Source organism: Amblyraja radiata, chromosome 27, assembly GCF_010909765.2.
Source record: "Amblyraja radiata isolate CabotCenter1 chromosome 27, sAmbRad1.1.pri, whole genome shotgun sequence".
Classification (NCBI taxonomy): Eukaryota; Metazoa; Chordata; class Chondrichthyes; order Rajiformes; family Rajidae; genus Amblyraja; species Amblyraja radiata.
The window spans coordinates 5,282,627-5,304,438 of NC_045982.1; the positions used below are offsets into that span (position 1 = coordinate 5,282,627).

At 44.1% G+C, this 21,812-nt stretch overlaps 1 protein-coding gene across 5 annotated transcripts in view; it reads right to left on the reverse strand.

The window, feature by feature from the left end:
- The window catches only part of LOC116988349 (glutathione hydrolase 1 proenzyme-like), a 43,218-nt gene that overhangs the window by 15,560 nt on the left and 5,846 nt on the right, over nucleotides 1–21,812 (reverse strand). For 2 of the 5 annotated variants that reach the window (XM_033044973.1, XM_033044974.1), the window contains exons 2-7: nucleotides 21,102–21,257; nucleotides 17,296–17,426; nucleotides 15,653–15,721; nucleotides 8,227–8,419; nucleotides 4,172–4,335; nucleotides 1,553–1,699 (exon numbers count right to left, since the gene is read on the reverse strand). In XM_033044973.1, the coding sequence (XP_032900864.1) occupies nucleotides 1,553–1,699; nucleotides 4,172–4,335; nucleotides 8,227–8,419; nucleotides 15,653–15,721; nucleotides 17,296–17,426; nucleotides 21,102–21,257 (860 nt within the window). Of the gene's footprint in view, nucleotides 1–1,552; nucleotides 1,700–4,171; nucleotides 4,336–8,226; nucleotides 8,420–15,652; nucleotides 15,722–17,295; nucleotides 17,427–21,101; nucleotides 21,290–21,812 lie in introns of all 5 variants that reach the window. The other 3 variants (XM_033044976.1, XM_033044977.1, XM_033044978.1) reach the window with 3 other exon arrangements.

The following is a 21,812-nucleotide window of genomic DNA, read 5'->3' on the forward strand; positions in this document are numbered from 1 at the left end:
TTTTAAATTTTGTCCCTCTCACGTTAAAGTTGTGCCCTCTAGTTTTTGACATTTCTAGGCCTCTGGTATACTTCTATTACATGCTCCCCTTGGCCTACAATGCCCCAGAGAAAACAATCCAAGTTTAAACTGATTTAAATTTAAATTTATTCCAGATTGCATGCTATATATTGGGGTTTGGGGAGAGGTGGGTTTTAGAGTTAACAATCGCCCCCCCATTGACAACTCAGATTCCTACACTTACAGGTCACAGTGCCTTGTATTGCCAAAGTTTGCAGTTAAAGTGCCAGTGGAGCTGACTGAATCTGATCACTTTGTCCAATTTCTCCATTTGATCTTCAAAGATCTGCAAAGCAGAAGGGTCTCGACCTGAAATTCCTTCTCTCCAGTGATGCTGCCTGTCCCGCTGAGTTACTCCAGCTTTTTGTGTGTCTATCTACAAAATAACAGCCATGAACCTGGAGGTACAGAGCTGGCGGCTCGATTGCAAGCACGTATGGTTCAGCAGTTTGGACACTCACTCCCGTAATAAATTACAGCGCATAGTTAACAAAGCATCCAAAATCATCAGCACTCCCCTTCCATCAATAGAATCACTCCATCACAAACGGTCCGTGTCAAGGGTGAAGAAAATCATCTCTGATCCCTCCCACCCAGCTCACCACATCTTCCACCTGCTGCCATCAGGAAGGCGCTACAGCTCACTGCCCGCCAAGACATCTCGATTTAAAAACAGTTCTTACCCACACGCAATCCGAATTCTGAACACACTATGACAACAGCACATATCCTCCCCATGCATGTACTGTATATTGTATGATGTTGTGTTTTATGTTATGTTTGACGGGAATCAGCCTACCTTGTAACATCCTGTACTGAACCTGAATTCCACCAGCTTGACTGTGTGGTCATTAAATAATCTAATCTAATCTAATCTAATCTAATCTAATCCGCTGACCTCAGTGGAGCGACACAACAGCTGGGAAGGCGGATGAAGGCTGCAGCAGAAAAGGGTCTCCGGTCGTCTTGGACTCCATGCCACTGGATCCTGACCCAGATCTGTCAAGAGCCGTGTGGTGGCTGTCTGTGCACCAGTCTCCCCACGTTAAACAAAGTCACGCCCAGGCATCGTCCCAAAAGAGGACAGTCATACTCATACGAGTGATGAATCGGTTCGCCTAAGGGACCGGTGATGAATCATGTATAGTCTTTCCGCTGGCTGGATAGCACGCAGCAAAAAATCGTTCCACTCTACACGTGAAAATAAACTAAACTAAAAGTTAAGTATTTAACAAGGAACTGCTGATGCTGGAAAATCGAAGGTACACAAAAATGCTGGAGAAACTCAGCGGGTGCAGCAGCATCTATGGAGCGAAGGAAATAGGCAACGTTTCGGGCCGAAACCCTGAAGGGTTTCGGCCCGAAACGTTACCTATTTCCTTCCTGAAGGGTTTCAGCCCGAAACGTCGCCTATTTCCTTCGCTCCATAGATGCTGCTCCACCCGCTGAGTTTCTCCAGCATTGTTGTGTACCTTGAAAAGTTAAGTAATACCTTCAAGGATTTTGAGAATGAGCGCAAGGACTGGCCCACCCGATGGAGCACCAGGGACATACAACGTGTAGTCACCCAAGGCCACATTTAATGCGGTCTCTTCTCTCGCCTTATACTGCATCAGGTCCTTTCGGGAAATCATCCCACCTAGAGAGAAAGAGAGATAGGCATGACTGCCCAGTCCATTGAGCTGTTGAATAAGATTCTAAAATAGTTGCATTAAAATAATTGGACAACACCTTCAGAAAATAGAACATGTCGACATCAGTAGTCGGAGACGCCAAGAGTCAAGTCAAGAGAGTTTTATTACGCAACGCAAAACATGCTCTTTCCAATAAGTTTAAAGTATTTAATGGTGGGTTTTTGCAAAAGGAAACAAAGATTAGGCCCAGAGGATTTGTGAACAGAAATAGCAGATGAATTACTTACAGCTTTTCTTTAAAAAAAAAAATGAGGCACAATCTCTGATCTGCCCACCCTGTGGGTACAGTCTCTTGTGACCGACATCTTTCTGCCGATCCCTTCTCTCCTGTGGAGGTGCGGCAAGTAGTGCTGCTACTTTGCTGACCCAATGACCCAGGTTGGATTCTCATCTTCGACGGTGCCTGTGTGGAGTTTGCACGTGCTCTGCTCCCTTTTCCCATAAGATGTGCTGACTGGAAGGTTATAATTGGATTGCCAAGAACAAAAATACCCTGAGCATGATTGTTGGCAGGAGAGAATAGATTACAGGATAAAGAATGTGGAGGAAGGAACTGCAGATGCTGGTTTAAACCGAAGATGGAGACTGAATGGTGGAGTAACTCAGCGGGACAGGCAGCATCTCTGGAGAGAAGGAATGGGTGACATTTCGGGTCCCTTAGGCGAACAAAGAAGAATTGTTTGCCACACCATCTTGCAGAATGGAGAGAAGAGAAAGCATATATAAAGGCCTGCATTTATATAGTGCTTGTCATGGGCTCAGGGTATCAGAACATCCTTTACAACTTGTGAACCACGTTTGGAGTGAAGTTGCTGGAATTTAAATTTCAAAAGAAGTTATTCTCTTTCTTGATGACCACAGAATCAGAAGAAAAAAACCCATCTGGTTCAATAATGCCCTTCACAAATGAAAATCTACCATCATTATTGATCTGGTTAGTTTGTACCTCTACATCCACCATTGACTCTTGATTGCCTCTTGAGCTCAGGAGAGGGTTGAGAGGGGAAGGGAGTGGAACAATCTATGCCCGCATTGCCAGGAACATCCATGTCTCATGAACAATGAAAGGTAATTCTTAAGTTCTTAAAAGGACCCAAAGTGCAGGAGTAACTCAGCGGGTCAGGCAGCATCTCTGGAGAACATGGAGAGGTGGCGTTTTAGGTCGGGATCCTTATTCTTAATAAGACTCAAATTCTTAAGTCTGAACGAAACAAAACACAATGGCACCAGAGATGCGGAAGTACATTAAACAAGGAAAACATCAATCACGCCATGATGAACTTTTAAATAACTAATGAGTCATTTACAAATAAATAATGATCTTTTTGAAGTCAAATCCCAGCAGGATAAGTCGTGCGCCTGAAGCAATCAAGGTAGTTTTAGATCAAAGGAAAAGACGAAGAACTTTGCCGAAACAGGTTTGGAAATCTTGAGGTTTGGATATTTTTCAGAAGTCAGCAAAGGTGACTTACAGTTAAAGAGTTAGTTACACAGCGGGACTGGCAGCATCTCTGGAGAGAAGGAATGGGTGACGTTTCGGGACGAGACCCAATCTGTTGTACGTATGATGTTTTGGGTTGAGAACCTTCTTCAGACCCGCTGAGTTCATCCTGCTGTTTGTTTCCCCATACTCCCTTTAACCCCCCCCCTCCCCCCCCACACCTTCCCCAAGAACAAATAATAGAAAAGTGAACTTGACCAAGTTCTACTTTTGATTATTATTTTTGGTTTGTACAGCTAGTATTGTTACTACATAACATTTCTAGGAGGATTTTGCACAGAGCACCACGGCATACTAAGTAATAGATTCAGAAGGTATTAAACATAGAAAATAGGTACAGGAGGAGACCATTCGGCCCTTCGAGCCAGCACCGCCATTCATTGTGATCATGGCTGATCGTCCCCTATCAATAACCCGTGCCTGCCTTCTCCCCATATCCCTTAACTCCAGTAGCCCCTAGAACTCTATCTAACTCTCTCTTAAATCCATCCAGTGGCCTGGCCACTGCCCTCTGTGGCAGGGAATTTCATAAATTCACAACTCTCTGGGTGAAAAAGTTTTTTCTCACCTCAGTCTTAAATTACCTCCCCTTTATTCTAAGACTGCGGCCCCTGGTTCTGGACTCGCCCAACATTGGGAACATTTTTCCTGCATCAAGCTTGTCCAGTCCTTTTATAATTTTAGATGTTTCTATAAGATTTACCCCTCATCCTTCTAAACTCCAGTGAATACAAGCCTAGTCTTTTCAATCTTTCCTCATATGACAGTCCCGCCATCCCAGGGATCAATCTCGTGAACCCACGCTGCACTTCTATGTAATTAAAACTGAAACACAATTAAAACATAAGGACTGGAGACATTCAAACTTTGAATTTAGTGGATTGGCTATTTATATTCAGATGGTGAGAGTACATACCTGACTGGCTTACAGACTGAACAATATCCTCAGCAATGGGTCCATCATAAAATGTGTCTGGCCCTTCATCTGCTATCTTTTGTAGTGTATTCGCTAATTGTGGAAAATATATTAGGTCATTTTCATTCAAAATCCTGTTGCTGTTTTTCTTACAGAACACATCACTGTGAAAATAAAAGATTTTTTATGATTATTATTTTTCCCCTCATGGTCAGCAATAAGGCAAATTCATCAATTCCACACGCCCAGTGGATGAGCTGAGGAAAGAATATTTCTCTCTCTGCAGATGCTGCCTGACCCGACCAGCACCTCCTGACCCCATCTCCAGAGCATCTCTGGTTCCCATAGAAAGGGCTCGACCTGAAAAGTCACCCATTCCTTCTTTCCAGAGATGCTTCCAGAAATGTGTTACTCCAGCATTTTGTGTCTATCTTCCCATATATTTCCAGTGGGAATGCATGCATGGATAGAAAAATGGGTAAACAAACTGCATCGTATTACAGATTCTCCGGCCTAAGGTTAATTTCTTTTTCTTTAAATTTTTTTAATTTTTTTTAATTAGAAGCAATTGTACAGAGATAAAACATTCGGCATCTAAAATGATACAATTATTGTACAGCTTCATTTTTAACCTTATAACCTAAATTATGAAAATGAAAAAAGAAAAGAAAGAGAAAACAAGAAAGGTAAGAAGTGGAAAGTGCAAAAATAGATTGAAGAAGAAAAGAAAATCCCCTAAACTATCAAAGCAGTGCAGCAGAAAGATATAGGGATAGAAAAAAGAGAAAAAAGAAAAGTGGAGATATACCTTGCCCCTTGTCCCCCCCTGCCTGCCTCACCCAACCCAGCATCGGATTTAAATTTAAATTTGTGTTGCACCATACTATTGTTGTAAGAATTCGGTAAAGGCTAAGGTTAATTTTAATGAGGCTCCATGCTGGGAGCACAGCATTGGTGAATATATCCATGTACGTTTTCTATTGAGAAGCTTTCATAAAAATTGAATTGGTTGCATTGAAATTCATGCCTGGTTGGTAGCACTGAACAGGGGGCTCATGTTGTCGACCTCCCTGTGGTGAGCCCTGTCAACTGACCTCGGTCAAGTGAACGACAACAAACAGAGACAGCAGCAGCGTTGCAGCTGGGCGCCAACCCGGAGCATGCGCCCTTTTTACAGATGTCGAACCGGATGGCATCACCCTGCTGCAGACCTCTGCTGCCTCAAACACGAGAAGAAGAAGCACTGAGCACTTTGTTTGGTCATGTCAACACATTGACTTCCAACTGATGTGAATTTTTTAGCATTTTTACTTTAAAAGTTAAATGCAACCTGGCAATGACACCAGCAAAATCTGCACGTGTGATTTCTTTTTGTTTTCTAAAATATCGAAGCCTAGAATATGGAACAGTACAGCGCAGGAACAGGCGCTTCGACCCACAATGTCTGCACCGAACATGATGCCAAGTTAAACTCATCTCTGCCCGCGTGTAATCCATATCCCCCCTATTTCCCGCACATCCATGTGCCTGTCCCATTGCAACTCTTGCATCTGCCTCCACCGCCTGGCAGTGTTGTTTTCCAGCCACCCACCGCTCAATGTGTATTAAAATAAATTGGCCGTGGAAACTAAATCACACAAAAAAAATTAAATTAATTCCACCAATTTCCTGAAACAATATCCTGGTATTTACCATCAGTTATTCCTTCTGTCACCTGTTCATGATCATTGATATCATGGTCATAATGTCATAAGTGATTGGAGTAGAATTAGGCCATTCGGCCCATCAAGTCTACGCCATTCAATCACGGCTGATCTATCTCTCCCTCCTAACCCCATTCTCCTGCCTTCTCCCCATAACCACTGAATAGAGAATAGTTGTCCGTGATAACAAAGGCATCGCAGGTATAGAAGAATGGCCATGTGCTGCCGCTAATGAAATTCTATTTCTCCTTTTGTAGAGAAATACTTTAAATAACGGCAAAAATATCTTGATGTATAATATACTGTTATACTGCATGAGTATAAGATACTGTACGGGTCTGAAGAAAGGTTTCAACCTGAAACATCACCTGTTTCTTTTCTCCAGAGATGCTGCCTGACCTGCTGAGTTACTCCAGCATTTTGTGTCTATCTTCAGTGTAAACCAGCATCTGCAGCTCCTTCCTACATATATCGTTAACATTATGAATGAATAGCTGCCGCTGGCTTGCACAATACATTGCTTTAATTTTCCTAATTGGGTCCGGTAGAAACTACATCATGAGATGATTCGTAGTGGCGGAAGTAGTGGTCAAAATCTGGGCCAGATAGATTTGCAGTAATCAACTGAAAAGTTAAAAGCTAGCTACTTAGATTCAGTTTGATATGAATCGTGCAATTTGTACAATGGCTTCCCTTCCCCCCCATCACACCAGCTCCAGAATCCAGCAAGCTATTCTTGATCCCTCATCCATCCTACTTCCCCTTGCTCAAATTGAGCAGTTATTGGTGTAGCCCTCATGCCAAGATATACATGGGCGGCACGATGACACAGCGGTAGAATTGTTGCCTCAGCGCGAGAGACCGGGGTTCGATCCTGACCATGGACCAAGAAAGCTTTTGGTGTGCTGGCCTTTATAAATCAGAGCATTGAGTATAGAAGTTGGGATGTAATGTTAAAATTGTACAAGGCATTGGTGAGGCCAATTCTGGAGTATGGTGTACAATTTTGGTCGCCTAATTATAGGAAGGATGTCAACAAAATAGAGAGAGTACAGAGGAGATTTACTAGAATGTTGCCTGGGTTTCAGCAACTAAGTTACAGAGAAAGGTTGAACAAGTTAGGTCTTTATTCTTTGGAGCGCAGAAGGTTAAGAGGGGACTTGATAGAGGTCTTTAAAATGATGAGAGGGATAGACAGAGTTGGCGTGGATAAGCTTTTCCCACTGAGAGTAGGGAAGATTCAAACAAGAGGACATGACTTGAGAATTAAGGGACAGAAGTTTAGGGGTAACATGAGGGGGAACTTCTTTACTCAGAGAGTGGTAGCTGTGTGGAATGAGCTTCCAGTGGAGGTGGTGGAGGCAGGTTCGATTTTATCATTTAAAAATAAATTGGATAGGTATATGGACGGGAAAGGAATGGAGGGTTATGGTCTGAGTGCAGGTAGATGGGACTAGGGGAGAATAAGTGTTCGGCACGGACTAGAAGGGCCGAGTTGGCCTGTTTCCGTGCTGTAATTGTTATATGGTTGTATATGGTTATATATTTATTGGTGTAGCCCTCATGCCAGGATAAACATGGGTGCCACGATGGCACAGCGGTAGAACTGTTGCCTCAGCGCGAGAGACCGAGGTTCGATCCTGACCATGGTTTAGTTTAGTTTAGAGATACAACGCGGACACAGGCCCTTTGGCCCACCGAGTTCACGCTGATCAGCGATCCCCATACACTATCACTATCCTACACACTAGGGACAATTTACAATTCTTACTGACCCCAATTAACCTGCAAACCTGCACGTAGTTTTGAGTGTGGGAGGAAACCGGAGCACCCAGGAAAAACCCACGCAGTCACGGGGGAACGCGTACAAACTCCTTACAATCAGCACCCCTACTCAGGAGCGTACCTGGGCCTCCGGCGCTGTAAGGCAGCCACTCTACCGCTGCGCCACCTTGCCGCCCGTTGTTTGTGTGGAGTTTGTACGTTCTCCCAGTGACCACGTGGGTTGTCTCCAGGTGCCCCGGTTTCCTCCCACACTCCAAAGACGTACCGGTCTGTAGGTTAATTAAATTATGGTAAATTATGAATTGTCCCTAGACGTGCAGGTTTGTAGGCTAATTGGCTTCTGTAAATTGCCCCGAGTGTGCAGGATGCAAAAGTGGGATAACATAGAGAACTAGGGCATGAATGATTGATGGTCAGCATGGACTCGGTGGGCTGAAGGGCCTGTCTCCACACTGTATCTCTAAACTAAAGTAAACTAAACATTCGACTACTTTCTGGATTCTGTTCTCCATCAGCCATTAGATAAGTCAGTGAACTATTTGCAAACATATAGGACCTGGCTCTCACCATAGCGACGAACTCTCTTCTATTTGGAGTTTGTTTGCTTCAAGTGCGACAGCTAGGCTCTTACCCACCGGAAAACCTTTCCTTGCGAATTCAATGGAAGGCTCAAACAATTGCTTCCATGGTAGCCGGCCATGTCGTTGATGTGCAAGAGCATATCCTCTGATTTCGCCTGGAACTCCAATCGACGGCCCACCTGCAAATACGGGGAAACCATTAAAGAAATACCTGGGTTTAAGGTCAAAACTGCAGCATTCAAAACATTACACACTGGAAAGCAGACAAAAATGCTGGAGAAACTCAGCGGGTGAGGCAGCATCTATGGAGCGAAGGAATAGGTGACGTTTCGGGTCGAGACCCTTCTTCAGACCCGAAACGTCACCTATTCCTTTGCTCCATAGATGCTGCCTCACCCGCTGAGTTTCTCCAGCATTTTTGTCTACCTTCGATTTTTCCAGCATCTGCAGTTCTTTCTTACACACTAGAAAGGTCTGTGAGACAGACTCGACTAGCTATAAGGAGCAAGCATTGACCTACAAATGAATAACTGGACTCAGATGAGTAGGAGGAACAGCAGCTCATATTTCGCTTGGGCAGCTTGCAACCCAGCAGTGTGAATATTGATATCTCTAACTTCAAGTAACCCTTGCGTTCCCTCTCTCTGTCCCTCCCCAACCCTAGTCATCATACTGGTTATACTGTCATCTTGTTGGGCTCCACTATTTGTATTAACTCGTTATCGCCTATCCCACAGCCAACAATGGACCATTGTGGGCTCCACGTTTACTTGATTATCGTGGCTTTCTGCATATCTTCCATTCATTTGTCCTAAGTACCGTCTATATCTCTCGTTCCCATTTCCCCGATTCTCCGTCTGAAGTAGGCTCTCGGCCCGAAACGTCACCTATTCCTTTTCTCCAGAGATGCTGCCTGACCCGCTGAGTTACTCCGGCTTTCTATATCTAACTGGCCTCATCTTTCCAGTCATCCTCTTCTGTAATTGGATTGGGATCAAAGAACATAGAAGAGTGCAGCACGGTCCCTCCATAATCTCATTTGCCTACAGATGCCCCATATCCCTCCTAAACTAAATAACATGCTCGTTCCATAGCCATTTATCTATGCGTAAATGTCTCTGAATCATGAACATTTGGTCACCATTGCATTCTGATCTCTGTTCATTTTCCGGAGAGTTGACTGAGGAATGAGAGGCTGTATGACTTTCTTCTACAATTTCAAGACAGCTTCAAAAGGTTAAGAAGTGTCTCGACCCGAAACGTCACCCATTCCTTCTCTCCAGAGATGCTGCCTGTCCTGCTGAGTTACTCCAGCGTTTTGTGTCTACCCTCAAAAGGGTTTAGATTAGTTTAGAGGTACAACGCGGTAACAGGCCCTTCGGCCCACCGAGTTGGCGCTGGCCAGCGAGCCCCGTAAACAAACATGAACCTACACACACCAGGGACAATTTACAATTATACCAAGCCAATTGGCCAACAACCCTGTGTGTCTTTGGAGAGCGTTTTGGAACTAAAGCTTAGAAAGTTACATAAAGAGAGAAGATATTCTAAGGCCTCAATAGTCGGAGCTCATGATGATGGATGATGTCCACTGAAGTAGTAAGTTACCATATTTCAAGTGTCACTTTAATATATTGAGAATTAATGAAGATGAAACATCCTGGCTTTCTATTTGAGAGAAATGACACTCAGGCTGTTTTTACATAGTTTGGTTTGTTTACTTATTTATTGTTTCCACGAACGTTTGGTACCTTGGGTCGCAGTCTGATGAATTCCACATTCTCCTGTACACTAATCTTTGGAAGGTTAGACACCTTCATGGGAGTTGTTTTAACTCATTTACAGGATGTGAGTGTCTTTGCTAAGGCCAATGTTCATTCTAACCATATAACCATATAACAATTACAGCACGGAAACAGGCCATCTCGACCCTTCTAGTCCGTGCCGAACACATAATCTCCCCTAGTCCCATATACCTGCACTCAGACCATAACCCTCCATTCCTTTCCCATCCATATAACTATCCAATTTATTTTTAAATGATAAAAACGAACCTGCCTCCACCACCTTCACTGGAAGCTCATTCCACACAGCTACCACTCTCTGAGTAAAGAAGTTCCCCCTCATGTTACCCCTAAACTTCAGTCCCTTAATTCTCAAGTCATGTCCCCTTGTTTGAATCTTCCCTACTCTCAGTGGGAAAAGCTTTTCCACGTCAACTCTGTCTATCCCTCTCATCATTTTAAAAACCTCTATCAAGTCCCCCCTTAACCTTCTGCGCTCCAAAGAATAAAGCCCTAACTTGTTCAACCTTTCTCTGTAACTTAGTTGCTGAAACCCAGGCAACATTCTAGTAAATCTCCTCTGTACTCTCTCTATTTTGTTGACATCCTTCCTATAATTAGGCGACCAAAATTGTACACCATACTCCAGAATTGGCCTCACCAATGCCTTGTACAATTTTAACATTACATCCCAACTTCTATACTCAATGCTCTGATTTATAAAGGCCAGCACACCAAAAGCTTTCTTTACCACCCTATCTACATGAGATTCCACTTTCAGGGAACTGTACACAGTTATTCCCAGATCCCTCTGTTCACCTACATTCTTCAATTCCCTACCATTTACCATGTACGTCCTATTTTGATTTGTCCTGCCAAGATGTAGCACCTCACACTTATCAGCATTAAACTCCATCTGCCATCTTTCAGCCCACTCTTCCAACTGGCATAAATCTCTCTGTAGACTTTGAAACTCTACTTCATTACCCGCAACCCCACCAATCTTAGTATCATCTGCATACTTACTAATCCAATTTACCACACCATTGTCCAGATCATTGATGTACATGACAAACAACAGTGGACCCAACACAGATCTCTGTGGCACCCCACTCGTCACTGGCCTCCAACCTGACAAACAACCATCCACCATTACTCTCTGGCATCTCCCATTCAGCCACTGTTGAATCCATCTTGCTACTCCACCATTAATACCCAACCATTGAACCTTCTTAACCAACCTTCCATGAGGAACCTTGTCAAAGGCCTTACTGAAGTCCATATACACAACATCCACTGCTTTACCCTCATCAATTTCCCGAGTAACATCTTCAAAAAATTCAAGAAGATTAGTTAAACATGACCTTCCAGGCACAAATCCATGTTGACTGTTCCTAATCAGACCCGGTTTATCCAGATGCTTATATATATTATCTCTAAGTATTCTTTCCATTAATTTGCCCACCACTGACGTCAAACTAACAGGTCTATAATTGCTAGGTTTACTCTTAGACCCCTTTTTAAACAATGGAACAACATGCGCAGTACGCCAATCCTCCGGCACTATTCCCGTTTCTAATGACATTTGAAATATTTCTGCCATAGCCCCTGCTATTTCTACACTAACTTCCCTCAATGTCCTAGGGAATATCCTGTCCGGACCTGGAGACTTATCCACTTTTATATTTCTCAAAAGTGTCAGTACTTCCTCTTCTTTGATCCTCATAGTTTCCATAGCTACTCTACTTGTTTCCCTTACCTCACATAATTCAATATCCTTCTCCTTGGTGAATACCGAAGAAAAGAAACTGTTCAATATCTCCCCCATCTCTTTTGGCTCTGCAGATAGTTGGCCACTCTGACTCTCTAATGGACCAATTTTATCCCTCGTTATCCTTTTGCTATTAATATAGCGGTAGAAACCCTTTGGATTTACTTTTACCTTACTTGCCAAAGCAACCTCATATCTTCTTTTAGCTTTTCTAATTTCTTTCTTAAGATTCTTTTTACATTCTTTATACTCCTCAAGCACCTCATTTACTCCATGCTGCCTATAACTATTGTAGATCTCCCTCTTTTTCCGAACCAAGTGTCCAATTTCCCTTGAAAACCATGGCTCTTTACAATTTTTACGATTTCCTTTCAACCGAACAGGGACATAAAGATTCTGTACTCTTAAAATGTCACCTTTAAATGTACTTCATTTCTCTTCCACATCTTTCCCATAAAACAAACTGTCCCAATTTACTCCTTTTAAATCCTTTCGCATCTCCTCAAAGTTAGCCTTTCTCCAATCAAAAATCTCAACCCTAGGTCCAGTTTTGTCCCTCTCCATAATTATATTGAAACTAATGGTATTGTGATCACTGGACCCGAACTGTTCCCCAACGCATACCTCTGCCACCTGACCCATCTCATTTCCTAACAGGAGGTCCAGTACCGCCCCTTCTCTAGTAGGTACTTCTATGTATTGTTGCAAAAAACTATCCTGCACACATTTTACAAACTCCAACAGGAATTTCCTGCACATTCTCCGTCATTGTGCAGGAAATTCTGGCATGCCATCATCCGAAACTGTTGCATTCAGTCCTGCGGTGACACTCCCACAGTGTGGTTGTGCGAGAGTTCAGGATTCCAGGATTTTTTTGTTGTTGTTCAGCAACAATAGGTAATAGGTGCAGGAGTAGGCCATTCGGCCCTTCGAGCCAGCACTGCCATTCAAAGTTATCATGAATGATAATCCAATCAGTACCCCGTTCCTGCCTTCTCCCCAAATCCCCTGACTCCGCTATCTTTAAGAGCCCTCTCTAGCTCTCTCTTGAAAGTATCCAGAGAACCGGCCTCCACAGCCCTCTTAGGCAGAGAATTCCACAGACTCACAACTCTCTGTTTGAAAAAGTTTTTCCTCATCTCCGTTCTAAATGGCTTACCCCTTATTTTTAAACTGTGGCCCCTGGTTCTGGACTCCCCCAACATCGGGAACATGTTTCCTGCCTCTAGCGTGTCCAAACCCCTAATAATCTTATATGTTTCAATAAGATAACCTCTCATCCTTCTAAACTCCAGAGTGTACAAGCCCAGCCGCTCCATTCTCTCAGCATATGACAGTCCCGCCATCCCGATGAAAGAATGGTGGTTTATATCCAAGTCTGGATAGTGTCCAATGAGGAAGGATGTTCGAGCTGGTATTCTCTTGCTGCCCTCATCTACATGTAATCATGTATTGACTTTCCGCTGACCGGTTAGCATACAACAAAAGATTTTCGCTGTACCACGGTACACGTGACAATAAACTGAACTGACACTAAACTGATCTTCTATTGTGGAGAAGTTTGGGCCACAAACCATAATCAGTCTAAACATTTGTTTCACACTCTCTCTTGGCCTCTTGGCCTTAATACTGAGCAATTAGTTTACATGTCCACTTCCAGGTTCAATCAGTGCCTCCCAACAAAAAATATATATATTGTGGGAGAATCCAAACACACCACTGTGTTTCTCACTGGCTCAGGTGTTGAGTGTTGATATAGCACACCTTTATCATCAATAATGGGTAGTTAGATATAGAGTCATTCAGCATGGAAACAGGCCCTTTGGCCCAACTTGCCCATGCCAACCAGGATGCCCTATCTACAGTAGTCCCACCTGCCATACATTTGGCCCATATCCCTCTAAACCTTTCCTATCCATGTACCTGTCCAAATGTCTTTTAAATGTTAATATAGTACCTGTCTCAACTATGTCCTCTGGCTGTTCGTTCCATACACCCACCACCCTCTGTGTGAAGAAGTTGCATCTCAGGCTCCAACTAAATCTTTCCCCTCTCACCTTACATAGAAACATAGAAACATAGAAATTAGGTGCAGGAGTAGGCCATTCGGCCCTTCGAGCCTGCACCGCCATTCAATATGATCATGGCTGATCATCCAACTCAGTATCCCGTACCTGCCTTCTCTCCATACCCTCTGATCCCCTTAGCCACAAGGGCCACATCTAACTCCCTCTTAAATATAGCCAATGAACTGGCCTCGACTACCCTCAGTGGCAGGGAGTTCCAGAGATTCACCACTCTCTGTGTGAAAAAAGTTCTTCTCATCTCGGTTTTAAAGCATTTCCCCCTTATCCTTAAGCCGTGACCCCTTGTCCTGGACTTCCCCAACATCGGGAGCAATCTTCCTGCATCTAGCCTGTCCAACCCCTTAAGAATTTTGTAAGTTTCTATAAGATCCCCTCTCAATCTCCTAAATTCTAGAGAGTATAAACCAAGTCTATCCAGTCTTTCTTCATAAGACAGTCCTGACATCCCAGGAATCAGTCTGGTGAACCTTCTCTGCACTCCTTCTATGGCAATAATGTCCTTCCTCAGATTTGGAGACCAAAACTGTACGCAATACTCCAGGTGTGGTCTCACCAAGACCCTGTACAACTGCAGTAGAACCTCCCTGCTCCTATACTCAAATCTATATCCTATATTAATCCTATATTAATTTACCTTAAACCAATATCCTCTGGTTCTCGATCCCCTCTAGATCTAGAATGTCGTGCTTGATTTTTAATAGCGAAAGTAGTACGAGGGGCGACATTAATGTATCTCAGCCCTGGGCATCCTGTCTGCAGAAAAGGCCCGAGGGCCTAAGTGCTAATCGTGCTGCTCTGTTGCTATGGTTGATTTATTTGAAATGGACATTGGCCACCACTATACAGGATGCTGAATGAATGGAGTTTGGTGCATTTATCATTTCCTCCCATGAACAGAACCTGTAGAGCAGTTAGCCTTTGGAGTGCATGATCAATAGTAAAAGAAAACTGGTATTAGGAGCTCAGTGATTCAGGCAGCATCTATGGAGGGATATGCACAAATGACGTTTTGGATTAGGACTCTTCTTCAGACTTTTAAAAGGCTTTAGGACAGATATATATACTGTAGGAAGGGTTTAGAGGGATCTGGACCAAATGCAAGCAAATGGAACTCATCCAAAATGCCAACTTGATCGACATGGGCAAGATGAGGTGAAGAGCTGGTTTTAGTGTTGTACAGCTATATGGCTTCAGACCCACTGAGTTCCGTCAGCAGTTTATTCAAGATTTCAGAATCTGTAGGCCCTCGTGTCTCCAATAGTAAAAGCCCTGTCCCACGGTACGAGTTCATTCCAAGAGCTCTCCCGAGTTTAAAAGAAATCAAACTCGTGGTAAGCACGGAGAATGAACACAGCGGGTACGTCGGAGCTCGGGGACGTCTCTTAGCGGCTCTTAACGCTAACGGCAGGTAAGCACGGGAAGACTTGTGAAGATTTTTCAACATGATGAAAAATGCCCACTTGAGCCCCGAGTACCGACGAGCAGCCATTACCGTAAATCTCCGAGTTCGAATCAGGGCAAACTCGGGAGAGCTCTTGGAATGAACTCGTACCGTGGGATAGGGCTTTAATCAAAGGAGATAGAAGACTAGTGAAGATATCTTCCCTCATACTTTACATAATAGTGGAAGAGAGAGCCAACTCTTCATATTTTTAACAACATTACAATTCAACACAGTAGTAAGCTCCATTGCAGTTCATAGCATGCTCATTATGTAAATCACCAAAATAACGATAGTTTGGCAGTCTCAGTTTTGGATCCGATGGTTACCTGTCTCCAGGCTGTTGGGAATTTCATTCTCTGGAGCCACTTCTCTTGAATTAATAATTCCCACCTCACCTACAGAAAACATTAAATTAACACAAGTTGAATTTGATCACTTGGGGAGGAGTTTTGTCATTTATTAATCATTTCTGTAGTATTTTCCCAATTACTTGACTCTTCGCTGGGCACTCTCCACAGCAGAGAGTGAGGGTTGTCACCATTTACAATGTCACTTTCAGCATAAAATCTCATTGATGGGCAGATCATGGGATATCCAGAATTAGACTGAATTTCCTTTCTTCCTGACTGTACAGATTAATGCACCCCACCAAAAAAAATCACAATGTCAGCTTTTATTTTGTGTTCATGCCCCTCTCCGGAATCTGATCTTCAAAATTAAGATGACTCTAATGAAGCCCTGCGGGACTCGGTCACATCAGAGTTGCCAGTCAGATGGGGTGACAAGGTAGTTAAGGGTATCGCAACCTGCCACCCTGAACTGTCAAACAAGAACCCAGGAATTGCTCATTCCTTTCAGCACCTTACACTGCCACAGTGCAGCCATGTTGGCGCAGCGGTAGAGTTGCAGCCTTAGACCCGGGTTCGATCCCGACTACGGGTGCTCAAGAAGGAACTGCAGATGCTGGAAAATCGAAGGTACACAAAGATGCTGGAGAAACTCAGCGGGTGCAGCAGCATCTATGGAGCGAAGGAAATAGGTAACGTTTCGGGCCGAAACCCTTCTTCAGACTGATAGGGGGTGGCGGGGAGAAGGAAGGAAAAAGGGAGGAGGAGGAGCCCGAGGGCTGGGAGGAGACAGCTCGAGGGATAAGGAAGGGGAGGAGACAGCAAGGGCTAACAAAATTGGGAGAATTCAATGTTCACGCCTGCCGGATGCAGGCTCCCCAAGCGGAATATGAGGTGCTGTTCCTCCAATTTCCGGTGTTGCTCACTCTGGCAATGGAGGAGACCCAGGACAGAGAGGTCGGATTGGGAATGGGAGGGGGAGTTGAAGTGCTGAGCCACCGGGAGGTCAGGTAGGTTCTTGCGGACCGAGCGGAGGTGTTCGGCGAAACGATCGCCCAACCTCCGCTTAGTCTCACCGATGTAGATCAGCTGACATCTAGAGCAGCGGATGCAGTAGATGAGGTTGGAGGAGATACAGGTGAACCTCTGTCGCACCTGGTACGACTGCTTGGGTCCTTGAATGGAGTCGAGGGGGGAGGTAAAGGGACAGGTGTTGCATTTCTTGCGGTTGCAACGGAAAGTGCCCGCGGAGGGGGTGGTACGGGAGGGAAGGGAAGGCTGCCTGTTCGGAGTTTGTCTGAGGTCTTCGGTTTCCTACCACACTCCAAAGATGTACAGGTATGTAGGTTAATTGGTTTTGTGTATGTGTAAATTGTCCCTAGTGTGTGTAGGATACATTTAGTGTGCGGGGATCGCTGGTTGTTTCGGATTCAGTGTGCCGAAGGGCCCGTTTCTGCGCTATATCTCGAAACTAAATAAAATTTTACACCAGAAATGTTTGCACACTTTGTAATTGAACTTTATCAAAAAAAATCCACGAGCAGCCTGTTTCAAATTTCAGTTGAAAAGAGAGCATGGAAAGAATATACTACAAGGACTGGCTGAATGATGAGGAAGTGGACCTGTTGATGCACTGTAGACGGTGAGGATCAGGCCCCCTCCGATGCCCATACTGTGGGGATTCATCAGACCGATGCAGAGCAACGCCGCGATGGCAGAATCAACCACTGAGCCGTTCCTCTTCATGATGTCCCTGAAACCACACAGAAACGCAGAACATTTGGCTCAATATTGCTTCAAAGATCTATCCAATTAATCCCACCCCTCGTATTTCTCTCCTACTGCCGTAGAATTATTTTCTTCCTGGACATCTAGGGCAGCACGGTGGCGCAGCGGGTGGAGCTGCTGCCTTACAGCGCCAGAGACCCAGGTTTGATCCTGACTATGGGTGCGGTCCGTACGGAGTTTGTACGTTCTCCCTGTGACCGCGTGGGTTTTCTACAGGTGCCCCGGTTTCCTCCCACACTCCAAAGTCCTACAGGTTTGTAGGTTAATTGGCTTTGGTAAAGATTGTAAATTGTCCCTAGTGTGTGTGTAGGATAGAACTAGTGTATGGGTGATCACTGGTCGGCATGGACTCAGTGGGCCGAAGGGCCTGTTTCCAAGCTATTCATTTTGGTCTTACCAAACTGGCAGATTTCAAAAGACATTTTTCTCACTTGCTGAAGTAACTGGGTGGGTCAGGCAGCACCTCTGGAGAACATGGATGGGTGACATTCTGAGATGGGACCCTTCTCAAGACTGATTGGAAGGGGAGCGGGAAAGAAAGCTGGAAGAGAGGAGGGTCAGGATAGAGCATGGCCGGCAATTGGTGAACACAGGTGAGGTCGTGTTTTATAGGCAGTTTGTTGGACAAAGGCCAAGAATGAAAAAAAAACCTCTCACACTTAACTTGGTTCACAGGCAGGGAACTTGGACAAAAGCAGCCTCCATGTTGGAAGAGCAATTATTACACATTTCCCACTTGCCACCATTTTCCCAAGGGAACCTTTTACATGGCTATTCTTGTTCCTATGGAAACCTCGTTAAATTGTGCAAATCATTGTCCTAGCGCTAATATGGGATGTAATTATTACAGCATTGACAGGACATACTGTACATGGCTGCATTTTTATTGATGCAATAAAAATGGAGCACCCACCCTCCCCAAAATTTGGGATTATGTAAAGAGTTAGGATTCCGTTATGTTGTAAATTTAACATTAGCATAAGACAGCATCGGTTTGCTCAAATGCCCTCATCTCGTATATTCTAGATCAGATTTTAAGACCAGGGTTGACTACAACGTGGTATCTGGAGAGTTTTGTTCCAGGTCACCTTGAGGGTAGATACCCCTAGTGATCTGCCAGCAAGTACATTAACATTTGCATGGAGGTTACAAGTGCAAAATTAGTGGAGGCATTTGAAAGTAAATTAAGTCAGCGGTGTTGTGGGTTACAGAATTAATATTGGAACAGGACGGTCAGAATTTGCAAAACGACGAACAATGTAGATGGGACAAGTAATTGAAAGTGGTTCGAATGAGGAACTAGCTATCCACTGTCTGAAGAAGGGTCTTGACCCGAAACGTCACCCATTCCTTCTCTCCAGAGATGCTGCCTGTCCCGCTGAGTTACTCCAGCATTTTGTGACTAGCCACCAGATGATGCTTGATACAAATAACCTGACCTAGTTAAGCTGAGCTTTGACTGAAACATATTCCTTTTGGCCTTAAAAACCTGGCAGATTTCAAAAGATACATATTTTTCTCACTCTTAAGAAAGGCACAAAGTGCTGGAGTAACTCAGTGGGTCAAGCAGCATCTTTGGACAGCATGGATAGGTGAAGGTTCAAGTCTGGACCCTCCGTCAGAATGATTGAAAGGGAAGTGGGAAAGAAAGCTGGAAGAGAAAAGGGGCAGGATAGAATGTGGCTGGCAATAGATGGACACAGGCAAGGACATTTTTGATGGGCACACTGTTGGACAAAGGCCAGGAATGAAAAAAAAACCCCATCTCTTAACTCGATCCACGGACAGGGAACTTGGACAATAGCAGGAGAGAAACAGAATCCAAGGACGTGGGGACATTTTTGGATCACATGGTATTCACGTCTTTCTGACATAGAAGAAGACCATTTGGCCCATTGAATCTACGCAGACAAGATTAGATAATGCAAGGTGGGAAGAGGCTCATGTTGAGAAGGAACATCCCATCTACGACCAATGCAACATGAGTCCGGTGTGCGGCATTTTCAAGATGCATTGCAGCTACTTGGTAATTAGTCTTCCACGGCACATCCAAACATGACACATCTACCATCTGGAAGAACAACATGTGCTTGGGAATACCATCCAAACTTGGGAACACCATCCAAACTTGGGAACACCATCCAAACTTGGGAATACCATCCAAACTTGGGAACACCATCCAAACATGCTGCCTCACCCGCTGAGTTTCTCCAACATTCTGTATCTACCTTCGATTTTACCAGCATCTGCGGTTCTTTCTTAAACATTTCGTCCACTCCACAGTGAAATCTCCTCAAGGTATGCCTACTTTGAAGAAGTTCTCCCCCTCTCTCCGACGAGTTTAGCAACATCCTCTCTCACTGCTCCCCCTTTCTGTCTCCTCCTTCCCTACGTCTCTACGACCACGTCTTAATCCAGCAGTCTGAAGAAGGGTCTCGACCCGAAACGTCGCCCGTTCCTTCTCTCCATAGATGCTGCCTCACCCACTGAGTTTCTCCAGCATTTTGTATCTACCATCCAAACTTGCAAATACATCACTGTGTACTTGCCAAGTTGTTTTCCATTTTCAGGGCTCAAACACAACGGGTCACCAACTAGAAGTTTGCGGCAGGTCTCTTAGGAGTGGAGGTCCTGCATGGACATTTTAAAACTTCTTTAAAAACATGTAGAATCCTCTGGAGATGACAACTTGGACTGACATTTACTCAATGCAGTTGGTATTGGATCACAAGAGTGAATTCACAGGTAGTAAAGTTGCTAATTGGCCACGATGTGGTGTCTGTGTCAAGATGTAGTTCTGGATGAGTCATCGAGCATTAGGAAGCTGATGGGGCATGGATATGTCAACTTCGATTATTCAAACACAGTTTATTAACCAGGACTTAAGTAATTCACATGTCATGATTAATTTGCTGAAATCAAAGACAACCTAAGCACACCCACATTTAACACTTAGCAAGAGGGCGGTGAGTTTATGAATGGTGCCCATATGGAATAAGCTGCCAGAGGAGGCAGTTGAGGCAGATACTATAACACCGATAACAAAACACTTGGACAGGTATATGGACAGGAAAGATTTAGAGGGATTGGGACCAAATGAGACTAGCATAGATGGGACATCTAGGTTGGAAGGGACGTGTTGGGCCAAAGGGCCTTTTATCGTACTGTATGACTCTGATTATGATTATGTGTAACTTAACTAAATCAAGGGCACACACAAGAGATTACTATGGCAGAGTGTGGCATTATAATGGCCCTGTCCCAATGTACGAGTTCATTCAAGAGTTCTCCCGAGTTAAAAAAAATATCAAACTCGTGGTAAGCACGTAGAATGAACGTAGCGGGTACGTCGGAGCTCGGGGATGTCTCTTAGCGGCTCGTAACGCTAACGGCAGGTACTCGGGAAGATTCGCTAAAGGCAGGTAAGCTCTGGAAGACTCGTGAATATTTTTCAACATGTTGAAAAATGTCCACGAGAGCCCCGAGTACTTACGAGCGGCCATTACCGTAAATCTCCGAGTTCGATTCAGGGCAAACTTGAATGAACTCGTACAGTGGGACAGGGCTCTTAGCAACTCAAGGATTTCAGCATATTATAGATACATTTCCGATGTTACATTAAAATAATATAGCGGCTTACCTGCCAATTTGAGAGCAAGGAGCTGCATCTGAGGCGATAGCAGTGTTCTTATGAATTTCACAGGCATCACATGTCCAGGCCTGATGCACAATTACTCCAACACTAATAATAACAATGATAATCAGAAGGATCCCAGTGATGTAGCACATCTTCTTTCTGGAAGAAGAACTCAGGTATCATGGATTAGGCTTGAATAAATGCAAATAATATTCAAACCAAGGTGTGGTGATGGTGACAGGTGGGTAATGAAATACTTTGTCAAATGTTTTTATGTCTGTGTTTGTAGCTGAAACAAAGTCCTTGTAAATTGCAGGAGGGGAGATGCTCCAAGGGAAATTAATAAATGGAATAAAGGGCAGAGAAGAATACAATTTGACCAAAGAATACTGTTGTTTATAGGCACTAAATCCTGGAGTAACTCAGCAGGAAAGGCAGCATCTCTGGAGAGAAGGAATGGGTGACATTTCGGGTCGAGACCCTTCTCCAGACCTGAGTATTATTGTTTTATTGATTACATTAGTGGAAAGAGAAATGCCAAATGAACATTCTGAAGAAGGGTCTCGACCCGAAATGTTACCTTTTCCTTCGCTCCATAAATGCTGCCTCACCCGCTGAGTTTCTCCAACATTTTGATCTACCTTCTGAATGTTTCAGCATCCAAGGCTTTCAAATTAAAGAAAAGGAAATATTTGATGATGATCATTGTTTTTG